Source organism: Mirounga leonina, unplaced genomic scaffold (assembly GCF_011800145.1).
Source record: "Mirounga leonina isolate KUSES-001 unplaced genomic scaffold, KU_Mleo_1.0 Mir_153, whole genome shotgun sequence".
Lineage (NCBI taxonomy): Eukaryota > Metazoa > Chordata > Mammalia > Carnivora > Phocidae > Mirounga > Mirounga leonina.
Window position 1 is genome coordinate 4,937,733 of NW_023270387.1, and position 20,719 is coordinate 4,958,451.

General features: G+C 42.7%; 1 protein-coding gene across 6 annotated transcripts in view; it reads right to left on the reverse strand.

The window, feature by feature from the left end:
• The window catches only part of ALKBH8 (alkB homolog 8, tRNA methyltransferase), a 52,883-nt gene that overhangs the window by 1,126 nt on the left and 31,038 nt on the right, over positions 1 to 20,719 (reverse strand). For all 6 annotated transcript variants that reach the window (XM_035008844.1, XM_035008842.1, XM_035008845.1 and 3 more), the window contains 4 exons: positions 20,416 to 20,522; positions 10,347 to 10,498; positions 7,371 to 7,627; positions 1,287 to 1,436 (listed from right to left, as the gene is read on the reverse strand). In XM_035008844.1, coding sequence (XP_034864735.1) covers positions 1,287 to 1,436; positions 7,371 to 7,627; positions 10,347 to 10,498; positions 20,416 to 20,522 — 666 coding nt within the window. The remainder of the gene's footprint in view (positions 1 to 1,286; positions 1,437 to 7,370; positions 7,628 to 10,346; positions 10,499 to 20,415; positions 20,523 to 20,719) is intronic.

The window sequence follows — 20,719 nt, forward strand, 5'->3', positions numbered from 1 at the left end:
GGAGCGGGAGAGGGAGAAGCAGGGGGAGCGGGAGAGGGAGAAGCAGGCCTCCCGCGGAGCAGGGAGCCCGACGCGGGGCTCGATCCCAGGACCCGTGATCACGACCTGAGCCGAAGGCAGACGCCCAACGACTGACCCACCTGGGCGCCCCTTATTTATTTATTTGACAGACAGAGAGAGACAGAGAGAGGGGACACAAGCAGGGGGAGTGGGAGAGGGAGAAGCAGGCTTCCCGCCGAGCAGGGAGCCCGAGGCGGGGCTCGATCCCAGGACCCCGGGATCATGACCTGGGCCGAAGGCAGACGCTTAACGACTGAGCCGCCCAGGCGCCCAGTGTCACCGATTTTAATGAAGTTGAACAGCCCAGAAAATCTAACAAAATATATTTAAAAAGGGGGGGGGGCGATTTTGTTCTGTGATTAAGGGGGAAAACAGTTTAAAACACAGGGAAAAGGACATTTTTATTTGTGCTAATAAAACAGAGGCACAGAGGGTTCTTGGACTTGACTCTGTTTCGCATTCACGCAAGGTCGTCAGGTGCAGGAGACTCCGAGCGCTGTCAGCACAGGGTGACCTGTAAAATCACTGCCTCCGTTAGGGGACAGACCAGTGACACACAGGAAAAATAAGCCGTTTTTTCTTATAAGAAAAACACAGGGGCGCCTGGGTGGCTCAGTCGGTTGGGCGGCTGCCTTCGGCTCAGGTCATGATCCTGGAGTCCCGGGATCGAGTCCCGCATGGGGCTCCCTGCTCGGCGGGGGGTCTGCTTCTCCCTCTGACCCTCCCAACCCTCGCCCCTCTCACGTGCTCTCTCTCTGTCTCTCTCTCTCAAATAAATAAATAAAATCTTTAAAAGAAAAAAAAGAAAAACAGAGAACATTAAACGGACTTATTTTGAAATCAGGACCACCTAAGACGAATCAAAAGCGTGAGCGACAGACTCCTACCGGCGAGTTCGGAAAAAAGAAGCAAAGCGGGATGGGAAGGAAGAGCGCAAGGTCGGGAGGCGAGCGAGGGCTGAGAGCGCGCGGCGGCCCGGCCGGCGAGGTGGCTCCGGGACGCCGGCCGGGGCTGGGGCGCACTCGGGCCGGCCGGGCAGCAGCGCGCGGCCCCGAAAGGAGAGCGGCGCGCGGCCCCCCGAGCGGCAGCGCCGCGCACGCCCGGTCAGCGGGCGATCGGCAGGGCCGCGGGCGCGGGGCCCGGGCGGGCGGGCGGGAGGGCGGGAGGGGAAGCGCGCGCGCCCGCCCCGCCCCGAGCCCCGGGCCCGCAGGGAGGGCGGCACTCACGGCCGTGGCGAGATGGTGGGTCACGGCAACGGAGATGCAGGCGTCCCACGAGCCGCCGCGCAAGGGCACGGCCAGCGCGTCGCCGACCAGCGCCTCCAAGCGCCGCTCTCGACAGATGCCCACGAGGGCCCGGCTGCGGTCACACCCAACCTGCAACAGAGGGAAGGCTCGTCCGAACGCCCGAGAAGGAAGAGCCACGGGGCACTGGCGGCCCACGTGGCTCGACGGAGCCCAGGTCACTGCGCCCGGTCCGCCGGCGTCACACGGAGCCCACACCCGCGGGGACACAGGCGAGTCCGAACGCGCATCTACGCATCACCGCCCGCAATCTACATCGTCTTATAACAGCACACATATAAAAGTGGAAATTACCCCATAAACACGGGCATTTGGTCTTTTGGGGGGGCTCCAGGTGTCACTCAACACGACAAACTATAGAGCAGGAGGACGGCTGGGGGCTTTGCCTGCTGCTTCTTACTTTTCAGTACATATTACTGTACCATCAGAAAATAAAATCCCCAAACTATAAAAAACCAAAACGATTTCATTTTTTTAAAGCTTGAGTCTTGTTCTGCTAAATATAACCTAACCTACACACACATATATATGTATCTCAAAAATAAAGTGCTGAATTCAACATTTGCAAAATGCTATTTAATTAAACCTTTTAGTGTAAACCAACCACCCGAAGGGAACCGCAGCATCCCCTGGTCTCCCCAGGCAGGGAGTGTTACTAAGTTCTACGGGACACGTTTGGGAGCCAGGACTGCCCGTCTCCTCTCAAGCTCTGTTATTTTTGTACACAGCTCTGCTGTTTAGTCCTAAGAGTACACACGTGTGCATGCGTGTGTGCATGTGTGTGTGGAGGACAATGTGCACAGGTAAACTGAGGGAGCACTGGGAGGTGGGAGGGGCATAAGATGTTAAATCACTAATTAATAATCATCCCCAGATAGTTCTTCCTAACTCACTCTCTACAGTAGGGAAAAAGAAACGTGAAAGTAGATTTCAGCAGATCGAAGCCGCCACCTCAAGCTTGTATTTACTCATTTGATTTTTAGATGCACTGAGCACTGATTATTAGGGTTGCCTCAGTCTATCTGAGAATAAAGAATAGGAGTCCTCATGTCAAAACAAGTCTTACTAAGTTAAATCTTAACTGCCATGCTAAGCATACTTAATATGAATTTGCTCAATTTCTAATTGGTATTAAACAGCTTCTTTCTCTATCCTAGAGCTGCATTAATTTTTGAGGTATAATAAAAGGCACCGAGCTAGAGGTGAGGTATGGCAATGTCCCTTTGATATATTTTACGATAAGGAAGTACAAAGGGCCCGTTAATAACACAGTGGCACAATTCCCAACTGACTGCTGTCTTTACCTACATAGGATACATAACTGGCTTATTACTTTTATTTCTTTTCCTCCGTATTCTGTGCCGCCGACCCAGCAGTCACAATACCAAGCTGACAATACCACTCAAATAATACGCATATTACATTGAGGGGCTTGCCACCTTTTTTTTACAATAAAATTCAGTTCGTGGAGTCAGAAGTCTCAAGTCTGTCCAATTCTGACAGACTGCTACAAATCTTGCTAATCCAACTTTACTACAGAACAAATACCAGGAGAGAGAGCTCAACCAAGAAGGAAAGTTATTACCTGAAAACCACAGATAAGGCAGAACAAGGAGAAGAGCAGCCAAACCAAACCGGAGGAGATGTCCTTCCTCCAGCTGCCCATCAGTACGGAGGGCAGTCTGACCCACAGAGCAGCAGGTCTAGGGTAGACAGGACTCACGCCTGGCTCATGACCTTCATCCTGCGCTGATTCTGCCCAAGTCTTATATACACTCTCATCCAATCATCACTGATTTTCTCTCTTCCCTTTCTATTCTTAAATTTCCTTAAGTCTCTGTACCAAGGACAATACCCAGGATTTGAAAGCCTCCCTAATCACGATGCATAATGTCAACAGTGTGACAGAAAGTGGCTTATTTATAAATACAATGTATAAATACATTTATTAAAGGACTCACGTAAGGCTACGTAATTCTGTGTGCTGGACGGAAGTCAGTGACATGAAAACACACACTGGTTAGGCTTGAAATGTATACTTACACTCCTTTATAATTTTTTAAAATCTTCAACAAAACATTAAACACGCAATTCTGGGAAGACTGGTAAAAAATGAAAAACATTCAACCTAGTAGTCAAAGGTGCAAACTACAAAACTAGGTTTCATTTTTCTCCCAGTGAGGTATCGAAAATATACTTATTTTTTAAGATTTTATTTATTTGACAGAGAGAGACACAGCGAGAGATGGATCACAAGCAGGGGGAGAGGGAGAGGGAGAAGCAGGCTTCCCTCAGAGCAGGGAGCCCGATGCGGGACTCGATCCCAGGACCCTGGGATCATGACCTGAGCTGAAGGCAGATGCTTAACGACTGAGCCACCCAGGTGCCCCATCAAAAATATTTTAAAATCAAAATACGCCACAGGGATGGCAGCAATAAAAGCAGCTATCCGAAGCACTAGGGCAGTGCAAATGGACTCCACCGGTTTTCAAAAGCCATCTGGTGCACCACTTTTTAAGAAGGATAAAAATGTTCACAACTTTTTTTTTTAAAGTAGTCTCCATGTCCAGTGAGGAGTCTAATGCGGGGCCTGAACTCATGACCCTGAGATCAAGAGTCAGATGCTCAACCAAATAAGCCACCCAGGAGCCCCAAAAATGTGCATAACTTTTGACCCAATAATTGCTCTTCTAAAAATTCATCCTAAAAAAAAATTATCCAAAATATGAAAAAAGCTAAATGAGCTAAAAAAAAAACCCAAAAAAACACCCTGCCTTTTACTGGTGCAGCCACCAGATATGACCGCAGATTCTCTGTATTAATGACCTCAACCCTGAACACACACCCTGAGTTAGCTACTGTTAACTACACTGCAAATGAGGAAGACTTGTCTCACCACAGGTAAGTCATCTGCCCCAAGTTAAAATAGTTAAGTGGTGGGGGCGCCTGGGTGGCTCAGTTGGTTGAGCGACTGCCTTCAGCTCAGGTCATGATCCTGGAGTCCCGGGATCGAGTACCCGCATCGGGCTCCCTGCTCGGCAGGGAGTCTGCTTCGTCCTCTGACCCTATCCCCTCTCAGGTGTTCTCTCTCTCTCATTCTCTCTCTCTCAAATAAATAAATAAAATCTTTAAAAAAATAAATAAATAAAATAAAATAAAAATAGTTAAGTGGTGGAGCAGAGATTTAAACCTGGGCTTTTCTCGCTCTAAACCCCACGTTCTTCCTTCCCGTCAGACTGTTTCTCAGGGGAGATGCTCATTACTGTGTTATTTATAGTAACTCCACACTGAACATAAGGAACCATCAAGAGTGTTATTAAGTCCAGGAACTGACATATTTCCATCAACATAGAAATATGAAGTGAGGGGGGCCTGGGTGGCTCAGTTGGTTAAACGACTGCCTTCGGCTCGGGTCATGATCCTGGAGTCCCAGGATCGAGTCCCGCATTGGGCTCCCTGCTCGGCGGGGGGTCTGTTTCTCCCTCTGACCCTCTTCCCTCTCGTGCTCTCTGTCTCTCATTCTCTCTCAAATAAATAAGTAAAATCTTTAAAAAAAAAAAAAAAAAGAAATATGAAGTGATACGAATGAGTCATCAAGGTGTACGCGTATTCGGGACGATACAAACATTACAGGAAAAACATGGGAAGGACATCTCCCACGAGAAACTGCTTTCTTAGGGTGTTAGGATTACAGGCAAACACCTTTCCTTTTGTCCATTTTCTGAATTGCGGCTGTATTATTATTACTTAAAAAACACCACATTTCTGGGCGCCTGGGTGGCTCAGATGGTTAAGCGTCTGCCTTCGGCTCAGGTCATGATCCCAGGGTCCTGGGATCGAGCCCCGCATCGAGCTCCCTGCTCCTTGGGAGCCTGCTTCTCCCTCTGCCTCTCTCTCTCTCTCTCTGTCTCTCATGAATAAATAAATAAAATCTTAAAAAAAACAAAAAACAAAAAAAACACCACATTTTTTAAGCTACTAAGGAAACAGCACTATGGGGAGACGAGACTGGCAATAAGGGGTTCAGAGCGCGGGGGAAAGGGCGAAGCCCGTCGACTACATTGAAAACAGCAACCTCAAGTCCCGAGCTGAACTAGCTGGACAACCTAGGAAAGCCACTTAACTTCTGTTTTCCTCATCATAAAAATGCCTACTTCTCAGGGATGAGATGAGAACCAAATAATTGATGTGTATTAAACACTTCACTCCACAAATGTTACTGTGACTGCACGGAACAAAGGCTGGACACAACCTCTCATCCTGGTAGTATTTCAAAAATACATTTTGTTAAGGAAGCATGTAATAATAATATAAACTTGTTTTTTAATTCTAAGACAATCCTACGTGCGAATACCTAGAATGAATGTCCCAGGTCACATTCCCTCATGAATATCAAAAAATGCACGTTATTTTCAGGCTCAAAGACAGCTGCCGAAAATACACTCAAACATACAGGTTGGAGCTTTGGCAGCTTCCTTCGATCATATGTGACTCCATTTCTGGTATAATGACAACCCTAACTCCAGCCAAACAAGGCGTCTTCATTCCTGCATTGAACCAACACCTACTGAGCCTTCCCGGGAGGTCAGACTGCGAATCACAAACTGCCAACCATAAAATGAATATAAATAGTGGAAAGTGACTATACTTGTGATTTTCTCATTCTTCTAAATGTATTCCGTCTTGAACAGATTCAGATCTTTGGGCTCAGTTTACCAGGAAATCATGTTTCTCAATTTTAACAGGATAACGCAGTCAGTAGGACTACGTCAGTGTGGTTGACCTCCACCTCGCTTCGCTGTCACGAGTGCTGCCTGACTCCGTAAAGCTGGGGGTTAGCATCAGGAAGGTGCAAGAGCAGAACTCACGGAGAGACGTTTTGGCCAATACCTTAAGACTAAAATATCAGCAGATATCACTTTGATTTTAAGTGGCACATCAAAACCTACTTCTTCCACATGAACAAACCTAACTCATTAGACCTTATTCTTGATAAACTAAAATTTAATTGTAAACATAATGACAATACATGGATACTAATATCTTATCTTGATGAAAAGCTATGCTTTTATCTGTCTCTTAATGCATGAACCCTGCAGCGTAACTCACTTTCCTCAGGCAGGTGCGTACTATCAAGGAGGAGGTAAAGGTACAGATGACGCGCCACGTGACGTCCTCCAGGAGCCCGTGAGTGTGGACTGCTCCCATTGTCCCCACCTCCTTCCTTACTCTAGTCCTCCTGCCCCTAATCTTGAGAAAGGGAAGTTTCAGTCCTCCCAAGAGCAGCGTTGATATGGGTATTTACAATAATGCACCAGTGTAGGGAGAATGTTCTCCTTCCCAGCACGGCCGGAAAAAAAGTGAACCGCAGGAAAGGAAATCATAGCAACTGGAAACAAATTTGGCACGATAAAGAAGTGGGTTCAGATCCTGGGCCTCAAGCTGTTACCTCGGTCACTTGGTTTAAGCTACTTCAGCCCTAGTTTCCTCAACAGTAAGACACCAATAAATAGTAACTTATTTTTTCCTACTGTGAATGAAAGAACACTATATTTGGCATCAGAGGCATGGGTTCAAGTTTCAGTTATGTCCCCTAATTATATGACATCAGGGAAGTAATACAGTCTGTGAGTCTCGGTTGCTTCATTTATAAGAGACACATGAAAATATCAGCTTTAACTTTCTCATACTTAGGAGGATCTAAGCAAAGAAAGTGGCTTCTCTAAACATCCTTTCTGACCTGTAAAGAGTTTAATAAATATAAGATAGTTTTACTGATAAAATAAGCACAATCTAACGGGAAGGGGAAAAAAAACACACACACATACACTACAAATAATGGCATGCATGCCCACAAATTCTCAGGGGAATAAAAAAGAATAGGAGTGATCATTAATTTTCCATCTGTTGGTTATAACTTTTATAAGTTATATAAGGCATAAGGCAGAAGGCGACAATAACCTAACAAATAAAGCCAAAAGAGAGCCAGAAGCAACAATGACTTGCCATATATAACTCCTTATTGATGCCAAGATACTTTCCGTTTCCACAGCCAACATCAGCCACTAATGAACCACTTGGCAAAGCTTTCAAGAAGTCCACGACGCGCGGCCACGGGGTGTGTCGCGTGCTGCTGAAGTGCTCAGCAATCTCTTCATAGACTCGATGGACGTATTCTCGCTCCAGCTGTGAGGCTTCTCTAGCGCTCTCTGGAAATGATGGGAGGGTCTCCTTCATCTGGCTGTCACAGACCAAAGGGTAACCTAATGAAAAATAGGGCAATATAAACCGTTCATTTTTATCCAAGTGATTCATAATGTATGTTTTCTTAAAAAAACAAGCAAATCAATGCAAATTTGGTGGCTAGAGATAAGCAGGCTCTGATTTATCAGTTTAAAAATAACTCTTACCTAACAAGTCCAATTACATGTGTGAGGGGTCTAAATGAAAAAAGGGAAAAATCCATCTGCAACAAGACATGAACTGCAATTCTGCAAGCCTGATAATGCAGATGCCTAGTTCATCCTGGGATTAAGGTCCTTTTATTTCGGAAAGCATCTTGATGGGCCTGGCCTAACCAGAAGAAATTTAGCTGAATTAACAGGAGTTAGGGTTTTTCTCCTGGTGAGCAAAGGAAAGAGGAGTTCTGGGGCCCTAGCACTCTTGGAAAAACAAGACCTAAGAGAAAGTGTCATTTGGTTATGATCACAAGCATTTAATGAACACTATTTGAAGGAGTTTATACGGATGGTCTCAATTCTCACAATAACACCTTGAGATAGTACTACTGTGTCCATTTTACAGATGAGGACATGAAGCACAGAATGCTAAGTAACGATCCTGAAGTGACAAAGATGGTAAGTCACAGAGGCAGGACTTGCACCCAGCCAGTGGGGACTTGAGAGCCCATAATCTCAGTGACTACAGGCATCGCCTCCTTCAACAGAATCAGCACACCCTAAGGAGAACACCATCAAGTCAAGGAGATGACCAAGGAAGTTGAGGATACACTGTTATCCTAATTAACATCCTAATTAAATGAATTCTGAAGTTGTTCCCTGTTCCCTGCAATCATGTCTAACACTCATTTTAAATCCTTGCCTGTTCTCTGCTATGCTATAATTTCCCTTTATCTCCGGCCGAAGTCTAGGAGACGCATCTTTTTACTGCAGGAAATACAGGAGGAAGGAGCGGTGTTCCAGAGAAGCCACAGTGAGGACAGAGGCAATAATGAGAAATCATGTGGCAGCTCAGAAGTGGGCGGCAGCGTTCACGGCTTTGGGAATTCTCCCTAACTCTCATCAGAGCGTGCCGAACCTTGAGAAAGGGGTGGGAGACAGCTAGTCTCTGCTACTGTGTGAAGGGCAGCTCTAAACATTTCATGCGGACATTGAAGAAAGCCCGACGGCTCTAACACCTGCAGGTGACAACAGACGGGTTACCTTGTATCTCGCGCACATCAGGATTACACCACCGCATTCACTACAATGACCCTCAACCGGTCCTGGTAACATTTTATCCTCTTAGAAATTATAAACAGCTGAGTAATCTAGAGAGGCAACCCTTCTCCTTAAAAATTCACAAATTTTGACCAAAAGTATCCAAAAAGATGGCCTTGAACGTGAAAAACATCTGTAAACTGAACATACATTCAGAGCTTCTATAATATGCCTTACATTCAATTAACATCCGCAACAAAGAAACCTCTGTAGAAGAAAACTAGGTTGTCTCTCCAACTAGACCCTCAGGTTCCTCAAGAACAGGAGTCGTGCTGTATTTTTCATTATCTTGTAAAACTATAGACAGTATCAGACACTCAACAAATACAAAATACACTTTTTTTATTGATAAAAAAATTTGATGTTCCAAGGCCTCAATGACACTTTTAGCAAAAGAAACAAAAGTCTGTTTTAAGCTGCACTAACACCAAGATATCAGATTTAGGGAAAAAAAAAGATATCAAATACAGCAATTTCAAGTTTAATAACAGATACTACTTACAAAATGAAAGAGATTTTTATTCAATGAGTCCAAGAAATACAGGTTATGATGTACTTGTATAGACAATTCAAAATAACATCCTCTTGACAAGTTTTTGGCATTTCTCTTATTCCCTCCTAGATTTCCAAACTGACCAAAACACAAACCACTGTTTATCCCCCTAGAGATATCTACTTACTATGCAGCAATTGATTCATCTCTAACTTCCTCGTTGGGTTAATGAGAAGTAATTTAGAAACTTGACAAGCTGTTTCCAATAAAACCTATTTTTGTACAAATGATATTTTAACATGCTATGATTTTATTTAGCACTCTTAACTGTGACTTCAATTTAAGAAAATGTTTATTTGGCATCCAACTATGCCTAAGTACTATATTTGGGAAAATAAAGATGAATAAAATGCAGTCCCTGCTTTCAAGGAATACAAACTCAATGGGGGCAGTTAAGAAAAATCTCCATTGGGGCGCCCGGGTGGCTCAGTTGGTTAAGCAACTGCCTTCAGCTCAGGTCATGATCCTGGAGTCCCAGGATCGAGCCCTGCATCAGGTTCCCTGCTCGGCAGGGAGTCTGCTTCTCCCTCTGATCCTCCCCCTCTCATGCTCTCTGTCTCCCATTCTCTCTCTCAGATAAATAAATAAAAAAAAATCTTTAAAGGGCGCCTGGGTGGCTCAGATGGTTAAGCGTCTGCCTTCGGCTCAGGTCATGATCCCAGGGTCCTGGGATCGAGTCCCGCATCGGGCTCCCTGCTCCTTGGGAGCCTGCTTCTCCCTCTGCCTCTCTCTCTCTCTCTCTCTGGCTCTCATGAATGAATAAATAAAAAAAAAAAAAAAAGAAAAATCTCCATTAAGTACAACACTACGCAGAGTATGAGAAATGCCATTAGGGTTAAGACCAAGCTCTCCTTGGTTCTGATGGGACTTTAAAAGATTTTTACACTAGATTTACTCCATTTTACAGTGGAACCAAAATTATATACTTACTACAATTACAAGGTGTTTGCCTCACTTTCCTAAATGTAAATGATGTCCTTATTCCCCTCTTGCTTAAAGTTAAGTCTCCAACATCGCTGGTGATAATCCCACTTCTGTGACCCTTGGATGCTTGAACAGTATCAAATTTTCTGGGTGTGATTCTAAAAACGAGAGTCAAAATAATTTATTTAATACTGTATTCAAAAAAATTTTCATATCCTTTTAAAAATATCAAGGGAACAGAGCAAATTTAGAAGAATTTATGCCGAATATCTACTGGATTCCCCAAATTGTTAAGCAATTTAGAAATAGAAGTCTCTATTTTTTAAGAAGCTATCTTCAGGGTAATCATATTAAAAGAATGTACACTAACAAGTTATTCAAAAATACAAATAGAATAATAACAAATATTTAATTTTTTTTAAGATTTTAAGTAATCTCTACACCCAATGCGGGGCTTGAACTCACAACCCCAAGATCAAAAGCGGCACGCTCCTCTGACTGAGCCAGCCAGGCGCCCACAAATATTTAATTAATACAATTCTGAGAAAGGGAAAAAAAAACAAGGAACAGATGGAGTGAAGAGGAAACACAAACAGTAAACTTAAATCCAATCAACAATTACGTCAAATGTAAAAAGACTACAACATCCAATTAAAGAAAAAAGAATGTCAGAATGGGTTAAAAAAATAAAGTCCATGGGGCGTCTGGGTGGCTCAGTCGTTAAGCGTCTGCCTTCGGCTCAGGTCATGATCCCGGGGTCCTGGGATCGAACCCCGCATCGGGCTCCCTGCTCCACGGGAAGCCTGCTTCTCCCTCTCCCGCTCCCCCTGCTTGTGTTCCCTCTCTCGCTGTGTGTCTCTCTCTCTGTCAAATAAATAAATAAAATCTTTTTAAAAATAAATAAGTAAATAAAATAAAAATAAAAAAATAAAGTCCAATTATATGCTGATTACAAGAGATACCCACCTTAAAATAAGGACATAGAATGGATGAAAATCAAGATAGGAAAAAAAAGACACAGGGGCACCTGAGTGGCTCAGTCAGTTGAGCGTCTGCCTTCGGCTCAGGTCATGACCCTGGGGTCCTGAGATCGAGCCCCGCATCCGGCTCCCTGCTCAGTGGGAAGCCTGCTTCTCCCTCTCCTCCCCGCTGTGCTCTCTCTCGCTGTCTCTGTCACTATCTCTGTCTCTCTCTCTCAAATAAATAAATAAAATCTTAAAAAAAAAGAAAAAAAAGATATACAGAAGACAAGTATTTTACATATTCCAAGCAAAACCAAAAGAAAAGTGGTATAGCTATCCTAATCAAAGTAGGCTTCAAAGTAATAAATATTACTAGAGATGAAAAGGGACATTTCTTTTTTTATTTATTCATTTTTTTTATGTAGGCTCCACACCCAGCGTGGAGCCCGTCGTAGGACTTGAACTCATGACCCTAAGATCAAGAGTCCGATGCCTAACCAACTGAGCCACTCAGGTGCCCCGAAAAGGGACATTTCATAATTAACAACAGTGTCAATACAACAGGAATATATAAAAACCATGTATATTTGTATGCATCTAACGAATAACACAGCCTCAAACTACATAAAGCAAAAAGTGAACATAAATAACAGGAGAAATAGACAAATACGTAATTATCATTGTAGCTTTGAATACATCTTTCTTAGTAAGGGAAATCTAGTTGAGGGTCAAGGACATCAACATCAGAAAACAACAGATAATGGAACAGTTCCAGGCTGCCTGACATTCTTACACTTGGTATTACCTGAGTTTTTAATTTTAGTCATTTTAGTGAGTGGCAAGTGGTATGAAATTGTGGTGGTTTTTTTTTTTTTTTTAAGATTTATTTATTTATTTGAGAGAGAGTGAGCGTGCATGCGCAAGTGCAGGGAGGGGCAGAGGGAGAGAATCTTCAAGCCGACTCCCCAATGAGCCTGCAGCCCTATCTCAGGACCCATGAGATCATGACCTGAGCCAAAACCAAGAGTTGGATGCTTTACCAACTGAGCTACTCAGGCGCCCCTGAAACTGTGGTTTTAATTTGCATTTCTCTGATTACTAATGATGCTGTATATTTTTTTGTGTGCTTATTAGCCAATAATTGATACTTTTTTTGGTGAAGGATCTGTTCAAATCTTAAGCCCAAACCTTTGTTAGATATGTGTATTCTGGATATTTTCTCCCCATGTGTGGCATGCCTTTTCATTTTTTTTAATGATATTTTTTGACGAGTAAGTTTTTAATTTTGATGCAGTTAATCTTTTTTTTCTTTTATAGTGTGTTCTAAAATCTTTCTTTAAAAAATTTGCCTACCCCAAAGTTGCGAAAATATTCTCTTGCATTTTCTTCTAGATGTTTTACGAGTTTCACTTTTACATTTAAATCTATGTTCTATCTTGGGGAGCCTGGGTGGCTTAGTCGGTTAAGCATCCAACTCTTAATTTTGGCTTAGGTCATGATCTCGGGGTCGTGAGATCAAGCCCCTAGTCGGGCTCCACACTCAGTGGAGAGTCTGTTTGGGATTCTCGCTCTTCCTCTCCCTCGCCCTCTGCCCCTCCCCCAGCTTGCTCACGTTCACGTTCTCTCTCAAAATAAATCAATCTTTGAAAAAAATCTATGATCTACCTCATATTACCCTTTGTAAATGGTGTGAGGCAGACATGGACATTCGATTGTTCCAGCACCAGCTGTTTATAAATTTCCTTTCCACACTGAATTGCATTGGTGTCTTTGTCAAAAATCAACTGACCTTGGGGTGCCTGGGTGGCTCAGTCAGTTAAGTGTCTGCCTTCAGCTCGGGTCATGATCCCAGGGTCCTGGGATCGAGCCCCACGTCAGGCTCCCCGCTCAGCAGGGAGCCTGCTTCTCCCTCGGCCTGCTGCTCCCCCTGCTTGTGCTCTCTCTCTCTTCTGTCAAATAAAAAAAAAAAAAAATCAACTGACCTTATATATGTGGATATATTCTGCCCCACTGGTCTACCTACCCATACACTAACACCACATTCTTTTCTCCCTCTTTTTTTTTCAAGTGGGCTCCACATCCAGCGTGGAGCCCAACGTGGAGCCTGAACCCACAACCCTGAGATCAAGACCTGAGCTAAGATCAAGTCAGACATTTAACCGACTGAGCCACCTGGGCATCCCATACACTTTTTTGATTATGTAGCTTTAGTAAATTTTAAAAACCAGGTAGAATAAATCCTCCCACACTGTTCTTCTGCTTCAAGACCTTTTTGATTTTACTAGATCCTTCACATTTCCCTATAAATTTTAGAATCTGCTCATCAATTTCTATAAAAAAGTCTTAAGATTTCTAATTGGAATTACACTGAAACATTAGATCAACTTCGGACAATTGATATCTTAACAATATTGAGTTTCCTATCCCTGATCTCAGCATCTGTACCTCTTCATTCATTTCGGTCTTCTTTAATTTCTCTCAGCAGTGTTTCATAATTTTCAGTGTATTATGTGTTGCATACCTTTTGTTAAATTTATTCCTAAGGATTTAAATCTTCTGAGTCTAAGTTTTCTGCTTGATATACCCTGGCTAATCTACCTCCTATAGAGGTGGGTTTTATATTCAGAGGGAATGTGCTAAGCCTAAAAGATCTCACCAAATTATTAAAAAGCATAATTTTTATATTTAAGTTGTTGATTCCTCTTTAGTAGGAGCCAGGTAAGTTTTTTCTACACATCTAAAAAAGAGAATGTTCAACCATATAATTAAAATGGATTTGATCCTAAAGTGAAAAAATATAATGTATTTCAGTTCTCAATTTTCATTTTGTCATTGTTATACTCTTTCTTCAGTCTGTTGTTAGAATCAGAATTCCCAAAAGGCAACAAAAGCAAAAATAAACAAGTGGGACTACATCAAGCTGAAAACCTTTTGTACAGTGAAGGAAACCATCAACAAAATGAAATGGCCACTTACAGAATGAGAAAAAATATTTTATATTATATATCTGGTAAGGGGTTAATACCTAAAACATATAAAGAACTACAACTCAACAGCAAAAAATAAACCATTTAAAAAATGGGCAGAGGATCTGAATAGACAATTTTCCAAAGAAGACATACAGATGGTCAACAGGTACATGAAAATGTGCTCCATATCACTAGTCATCAGGGGAACAGAACTCAAAACCACAATGAGGTGTCACCTCATACCTGCTGCAATGGCTATGATCAGAAAGATAAAAAATCACAAGGGCTGGCAAGGGTGTAGAGAAAAGGAAACCCCTGGGCCCTGCTGGTGGAAATGTCGTTTGTGCAGCCACTATGAAAAAGAGTATGGAGGTTCCTCAAAAATTAAAAACGGAACTACCCTGTGATCCAGCAATTCCACTACTGGATCTTTATCCAGAGGAAATAAAAACACTAACTTGAAGGGATACCTGCATTTCATGGTCACTGTAGCTATCATTTACAACAGCCAAGACATGGAAACAACCTAAGTGTCCATCAGTGGATGAATGAAGAAGGACACTGTGGTATGTATATTTTTAAAAATTTCATTTTCTAAAAACTAATTTTTGAATATTGACCTCGTAGGCTACAACCTTGCTATATTCATTTTTTAGTTCCAGCACTTGTTTTGTAGATTTCCTAGGATTTTCTACATCCGCAATCATAAAGAGCTTTACTTCTTCCTTTCAAATCCGTATGATTTTTATTTCTTTTTCTTGACTTGTTATACTATGTAAAACACCCACTGTAATATTAAGGAGTGGTGGTGAGAGCAGACATCCCTGCCCTGTTGAGTATCTTAGGAAAAGGCATTCATTATTTCACCATTAAATACGATGTCAGCTGTGGGTTTCTCAGATGCCCTTTATCAGATTGAAGAAGTTTCCTTCTTTTTTTGCCAAGTTTTTATCATGAACAGATGCGGAATTCTGTCAAATACATTTTTTGTATCAATCAAGATGATTATTTTTTTCGCCTTTGTTCTTTTTATGTCATGAATTACATGGTTTGGTTTCAAAATGTTAAGCCAATCTTGCAGTCCTGGGATAAACTCTACTTGGTCATGATGTACGTTCTTTTTTATATATTGTACAATTGGATTTTCTCCTATTTTGCTAAGGATGTTTTTTCACCTCTGTTATGAGAGATATCGGTCTGTAATTTTCCCTTATTGTAATGTCTTTGACATGTTTTGGTGTCAGGGTAATGCTGGTCTCATAAAACATGTAAGGAGAGTGGCTCTTTTAAAAGAGCTTGCACCAAAGGCAATTTTTTAGAAGTAAAAAGCAAGCAAACATTGCCTGGATTTATATGATTGTTACCCTGATAGCAGAAAATGAGTAAAACTATGGTATTAAACAAAGTCAAGATATTTCAAAACAATGAGTATCTTGAAACTCTTATTAGCAAATAAAGTTCCCTTTTGAGGACCAAGTAGTTCTCTATCACGGTTCTTTTAAGGCAATTACTTTACTTGCCTAGAATTAAATCTTAGACAAAGGCCAAGCAGTACTTCACAGCTTTTGGCACCAATCTCAGATTTTTAGGAATAGGCAGTCCATAGGTTAAGATTAATGAATTCTTTAAACATTACTGAACATCTTTTTTTCTCCTTACTCAAATTTATGATCTAGTTGAAAAAATATCAAATAAAAAGATAAAAACATTTTTTAGATTTAAATAATAGTTCGGTAGAAGAGACATCTCAAGGTAGCAGAAGACAATATAATCTCTAGGAGTTTAAGGGAGAAATTATTTCAGGCTAATGTACCCAGAAAAAGTTTTATATATTATAAAGGACATAAGAGCTGAGCTCTATGTTAAAAACAAAGGAAAAGGAAATTTATTGCACTGAGGGCTAGCACAAGAGCAAAGGCCAGAGGGCACAGCATAAATTTGGAGGAGAGGGAGCAACCTAGTCCAGCAGGAACGACATGGTTAAGGACACAGATCCTGAGGCCAGACTGCCTGGCGTCTCATCTTGGCTCTGCCACTTCATGGTTTTGTGACTTTGTACAAGTTACATAACCTCTTTACGCTCCAATTTCCTTTAAAAATGGGGACAAAACCATGCAACAAACTTTCCACTGTGACTTGTAGGAGTTAAGTGAGCTAATTGTGTAAAACTTTGAGAACAAGGCCCAGCAGAAAGAAAATGCTCCAGAAGTAATTTAAAAGGAGAGTCAAATAAACTTCTAAATAAATGCCTGCCAAGCCAGTCGAATAACCTCAAGGAGGGAAGCACGTGGGTTTGTCTAGAAACACACTGTTTGCTGTTAAACACATATGAAGGGTTTCGTTTCAAAACAACAGTGCTCTCTTCCACTTTTCTTAAAACGCTTGCCCACTCATTCTAGCTTCCCATTTGCTACTTTTAATGCAGACAAGATTTACCGCACGTTCAAGCGGCTTCAGTGCAAGTGGTGACACATGGCAGCTGATGCTCAGCCCCAGCGTAGGCGCCGCAGACCGCGGTGGGGACTGCGCAGAGCTCGAGAACGCAGGCCCCACCTACAGAAGGCCACTCAGTGTCTCCAATGCCAGGGCCAGGCCTCCACGGGCCCAGTGCTGTCACACTGCCCAATTTTCAAAAGAGACTGAAGACTCAGACGTTTTAGGTGAAAGCTCCTGATTTTTACATGTAGGCAATTTATAAAATTGCTGTCACAGGGACCACCACTGCCCCGCCTGACTGCTGGATTTGGCTCAGGTGCTGCCATTTCCGACTTAAGGTACGGTGGCTACGACAGTGAGTCTGAACTAGACCGAAATAAGAGTTTGGAATTAGCCCCGCATCCGGCTCCCTGCTCGGCGGAGAGCCTGCTTCTCCCTCTCCCTCTGCCTGCCACTCCGCCTACTTGTGCTCTCTATCGCTGTTAAATAAATAAATAAAAATCTTTTAAAAAGAAAAAAAAGTTTGGAATTAACCGTACAGGGCAGAGTTTATCAACTTTTTTTTTTTTTTTAAGATTTTATTTATTTATTTGACAGAGAGAGACAGAGCGAGAGAGGGAACACAAGCAGGGGGAGTGGGAGACGGAGAAGCAGGCTTCCCACGGAGCAGGGAGCCCGATGCAGGACTCGATCCCAGGACCCTGGGATCATGACCTGAGCTGAAGGCAGACGCTTAACGACTGAGCCACCCAGGCGCCCCTCAACTTTTTTTTAAAAGTAAACTTCACCTCTGATGTGGGGCTCGAACTCACAACCTCAAGATCAAGAGTCACACGTTCCACTGACTGAGCCAGCCAGGAGCCCCAAATCAATCTTCTTCAATTCCTATCCCTCGATAATGCTTTCTAGTGCTTTGTTTTCAGCACAGAGATCAAAATAGTTTTTTATCAAGGTGTATTTCCTGTGTTTTGTACATATTTTTAAGTGTATTAAATGTGCTTTTTCAACCTAGTCTCTGGTCCACCCAGAGATTCTGATGAATACCTCCATAGTTGGTATATCATTTGGTCAGCCTCTCTCTATTCCTGTCTCTACCTGCAGCCCCTCCCTCCTTACCCTACCCCTTCCTTTCCTCCTTCTCTTCCCTACACACACACACACACACACACACACACAATCACATTACAGGCAATGAGTATCAATGGGAGCCTTTAAAAATAATACTGAGGGTTTTTCTCCCCTGAAATTATTGTAAAGAATTTTGATTCTAGAGAAAGGTTTAAAAATAAATGTTGCCTGCAATTCAATCTTCCAGCGATAACTACTCTTAACATTTAACCACACAATATTCTTTTTTTTAAAGAGAATTTGTTTATTTAAGAGAGAGAGATAGAGAGCAAGCAAGCATGAGGAGCGGGAGAGGGAGAGGCAGGCTCCCCGCTGAGCAGGGAGCCCGACATGGGGCTCGATCCCAGGACCTGAGATCATGACCTGAGCCGAAGGCAGACGCTTCACCGACTGAGCCACCCAGACGTCCCCACACAATATTCTTTGAACAAGAAAATAACGTGATCGGGGGAAACTGGGTGGCTCGGCCGGTTAAGCTTCAGTGAAGCATCTGTCTGCCTCTTAAGTTTAAGTGTACTCTTAAGTTTAAATGTACCAATAGTAAAAATGCTTAAACTTAAAAAAAGAAAATGTGAATATTCTCAATTCTAGAAATACCTGAAACCACTGGGATCGCCTCACCATTTTCATTTACTGTAAGTGAAAATATTTTAGAGGCCATCGAAAAAAATCAGGTAACTTTAAGCCTCACTGCACAAAATCAGGCCATCAGTTTTTATGGCTCACATTCAGGACACGTTCCCGAATCATTTACATGTTCATTTCCTTTATTTCTTAAAATGCATCAGTTAAAATCTCCAAGCAGGACATTATTAGTAAGTACAGAACTCAGCAGTATTTTCAGTAGACTGTATGTAAATTTTAGTAGTTCGATGTTTCTCCTCTAAAGGCTAAAGCTATGCTCTTGCCGAAAGTGCATAACCCATCTCTGAGATGAGATTCCATCAAACAAACTCAAATTGAGGGCCATTCTATAAAACAACTGGCCCCCTTAAAAAGGCCAACATCCAGAAAGACAAAGAGAAGTTGAGGAATTGTTTCCAAGTAAAGACCACTGAAGAGAACTGACAACTAATCAGTGTCATAGACGGGAGTCCTGGGTCAGAGAGAGAGTGTACTACAAACCACTAACAAAGATTCTCTGCTTGACCAAACTTTAGTCTGACTCCCCTGAGCCCAACTCGCCCCATCCTGGGGCATGTCCGTCAAGAGCCCCACTTTAGCAAGAATCCCACCGAGTCGGCTTAACCAGAATCCCCCACTACCACATCTGATCCTCCTTGACAACCGACCAAACTCCTCACTGCCAGCTGTCCCCCAGCTGACGTCTACGCAGCAGGAATCCTATGGTCCTTGGCCAGAAGCCACCCCTCCCACCCCACCCCATCACTATGCTTCCACTGGGGTTCTTCCAGCCATCGGCACTGCCCCACGCCCAGCTCCTCGGCTGTCTACCCCGACTTCTCCTGTGGTGTTTGGGATCCAGCCCAGTTCTATACTGACGTCCCTATTCTCCTACTGCGACAGTCCCTGAGTAAAGTGTGGGTTCACGCCCACACTGCTGGCAATCTTCAACAGCACTATGCTATGAGGTACGACTAGCAAAATCTGAAGATGGTTGTGTAAGAATACTTTATCAATGCTGATGTTTCTGAATTTGAGTTGCACTACAGTTCTGCAGCGCAGGGGTTGGCAAACTTTTTCTGTAACAGGGCCAAATAGTAAATGTTTTAGGCAAAAAAGACCACATACAGTTTCTGTCACATATTCTCTGATGTTTTTGTTTTTTACAACTCTTTAAAAATGTAAAAACCGGGCGCCTGGGTGGCTCAGTTGGTTAAGCGACTGCCTTCGGCTCAGGTCATGATCCTGGAGTCCCGGGATCGAGTCCCGCATCGGGCTCCCTGCTCGGCAGGGAGTCTGCTTCTCCCTCTGACCCTCTCCCTCTCATGCTGTCTCTCATTCTGTCTCAAATAAATAAATAAAATCTTTAAAAATAAATAAAAATAAATAAAAAAAATAAAAAATAAAAATGTAAAAACCAAAACAACAATCATAATCATAATAATCATAAACACATTTTTTAAAATACAAATAAAAATGTAAAAACCATTCTTGGCTCAAGAGCTGCACAAAGCAGGCTAAGGGCTGAATTTGGCTAATAAGCCATGGTTTGCCAACCCCTGATATAACGAATATCCTTGCTCTCAGGAAATATGCAATGAAGGATGTAAGAGTGAAGGATCACGATGTCTGCAACTGACTCTCAAATGATTCATCAATGATAATAATAATGATAACATATGAGAACAATAAAATACATGGTCAAATGTTCACAACTGGTAAATCTAGGTGAAGGGAGTTCATTATACCATGCTTGCAACTCTCCATTAAACTTGAATTTCATCAAAATAAAAGCCTACTATTTACCATCAAAAGGGCACAGATGTCCGTGGGGGTTGAAACCTGGACACCTCAATGTGCAGACATGGGACACAATTCTGGTGGCTCAAGCAGGAGAGAATGAGAGCTCTCACAAAGCAAGAGATATTCTGTCACCAAGGTCATTTCGATACGTACCCATGTGCCCAGAGGTATCTAGATTCTCCGGTCATCACCAGCAAACTCCGACAAGGCAACATGACTGGCACCGTGACACCATCTGGGTGCTTAAAGTCCATGACAATCTTGAAGGAAAGACGAAAGCATAAAGATGAATCCAAAACATAATGTATTCCAAGGACAAGAATGATGAATTGATTCTGGCTATCCTTCTAGGTTAATAGAGATTAAAACATGATAATGCTTATAGAAGAGGGGTTAACCAGAATCCCCCACTACCCACATCTGATCTTCCTTGACAACCGACCAAACTCCTCACTGC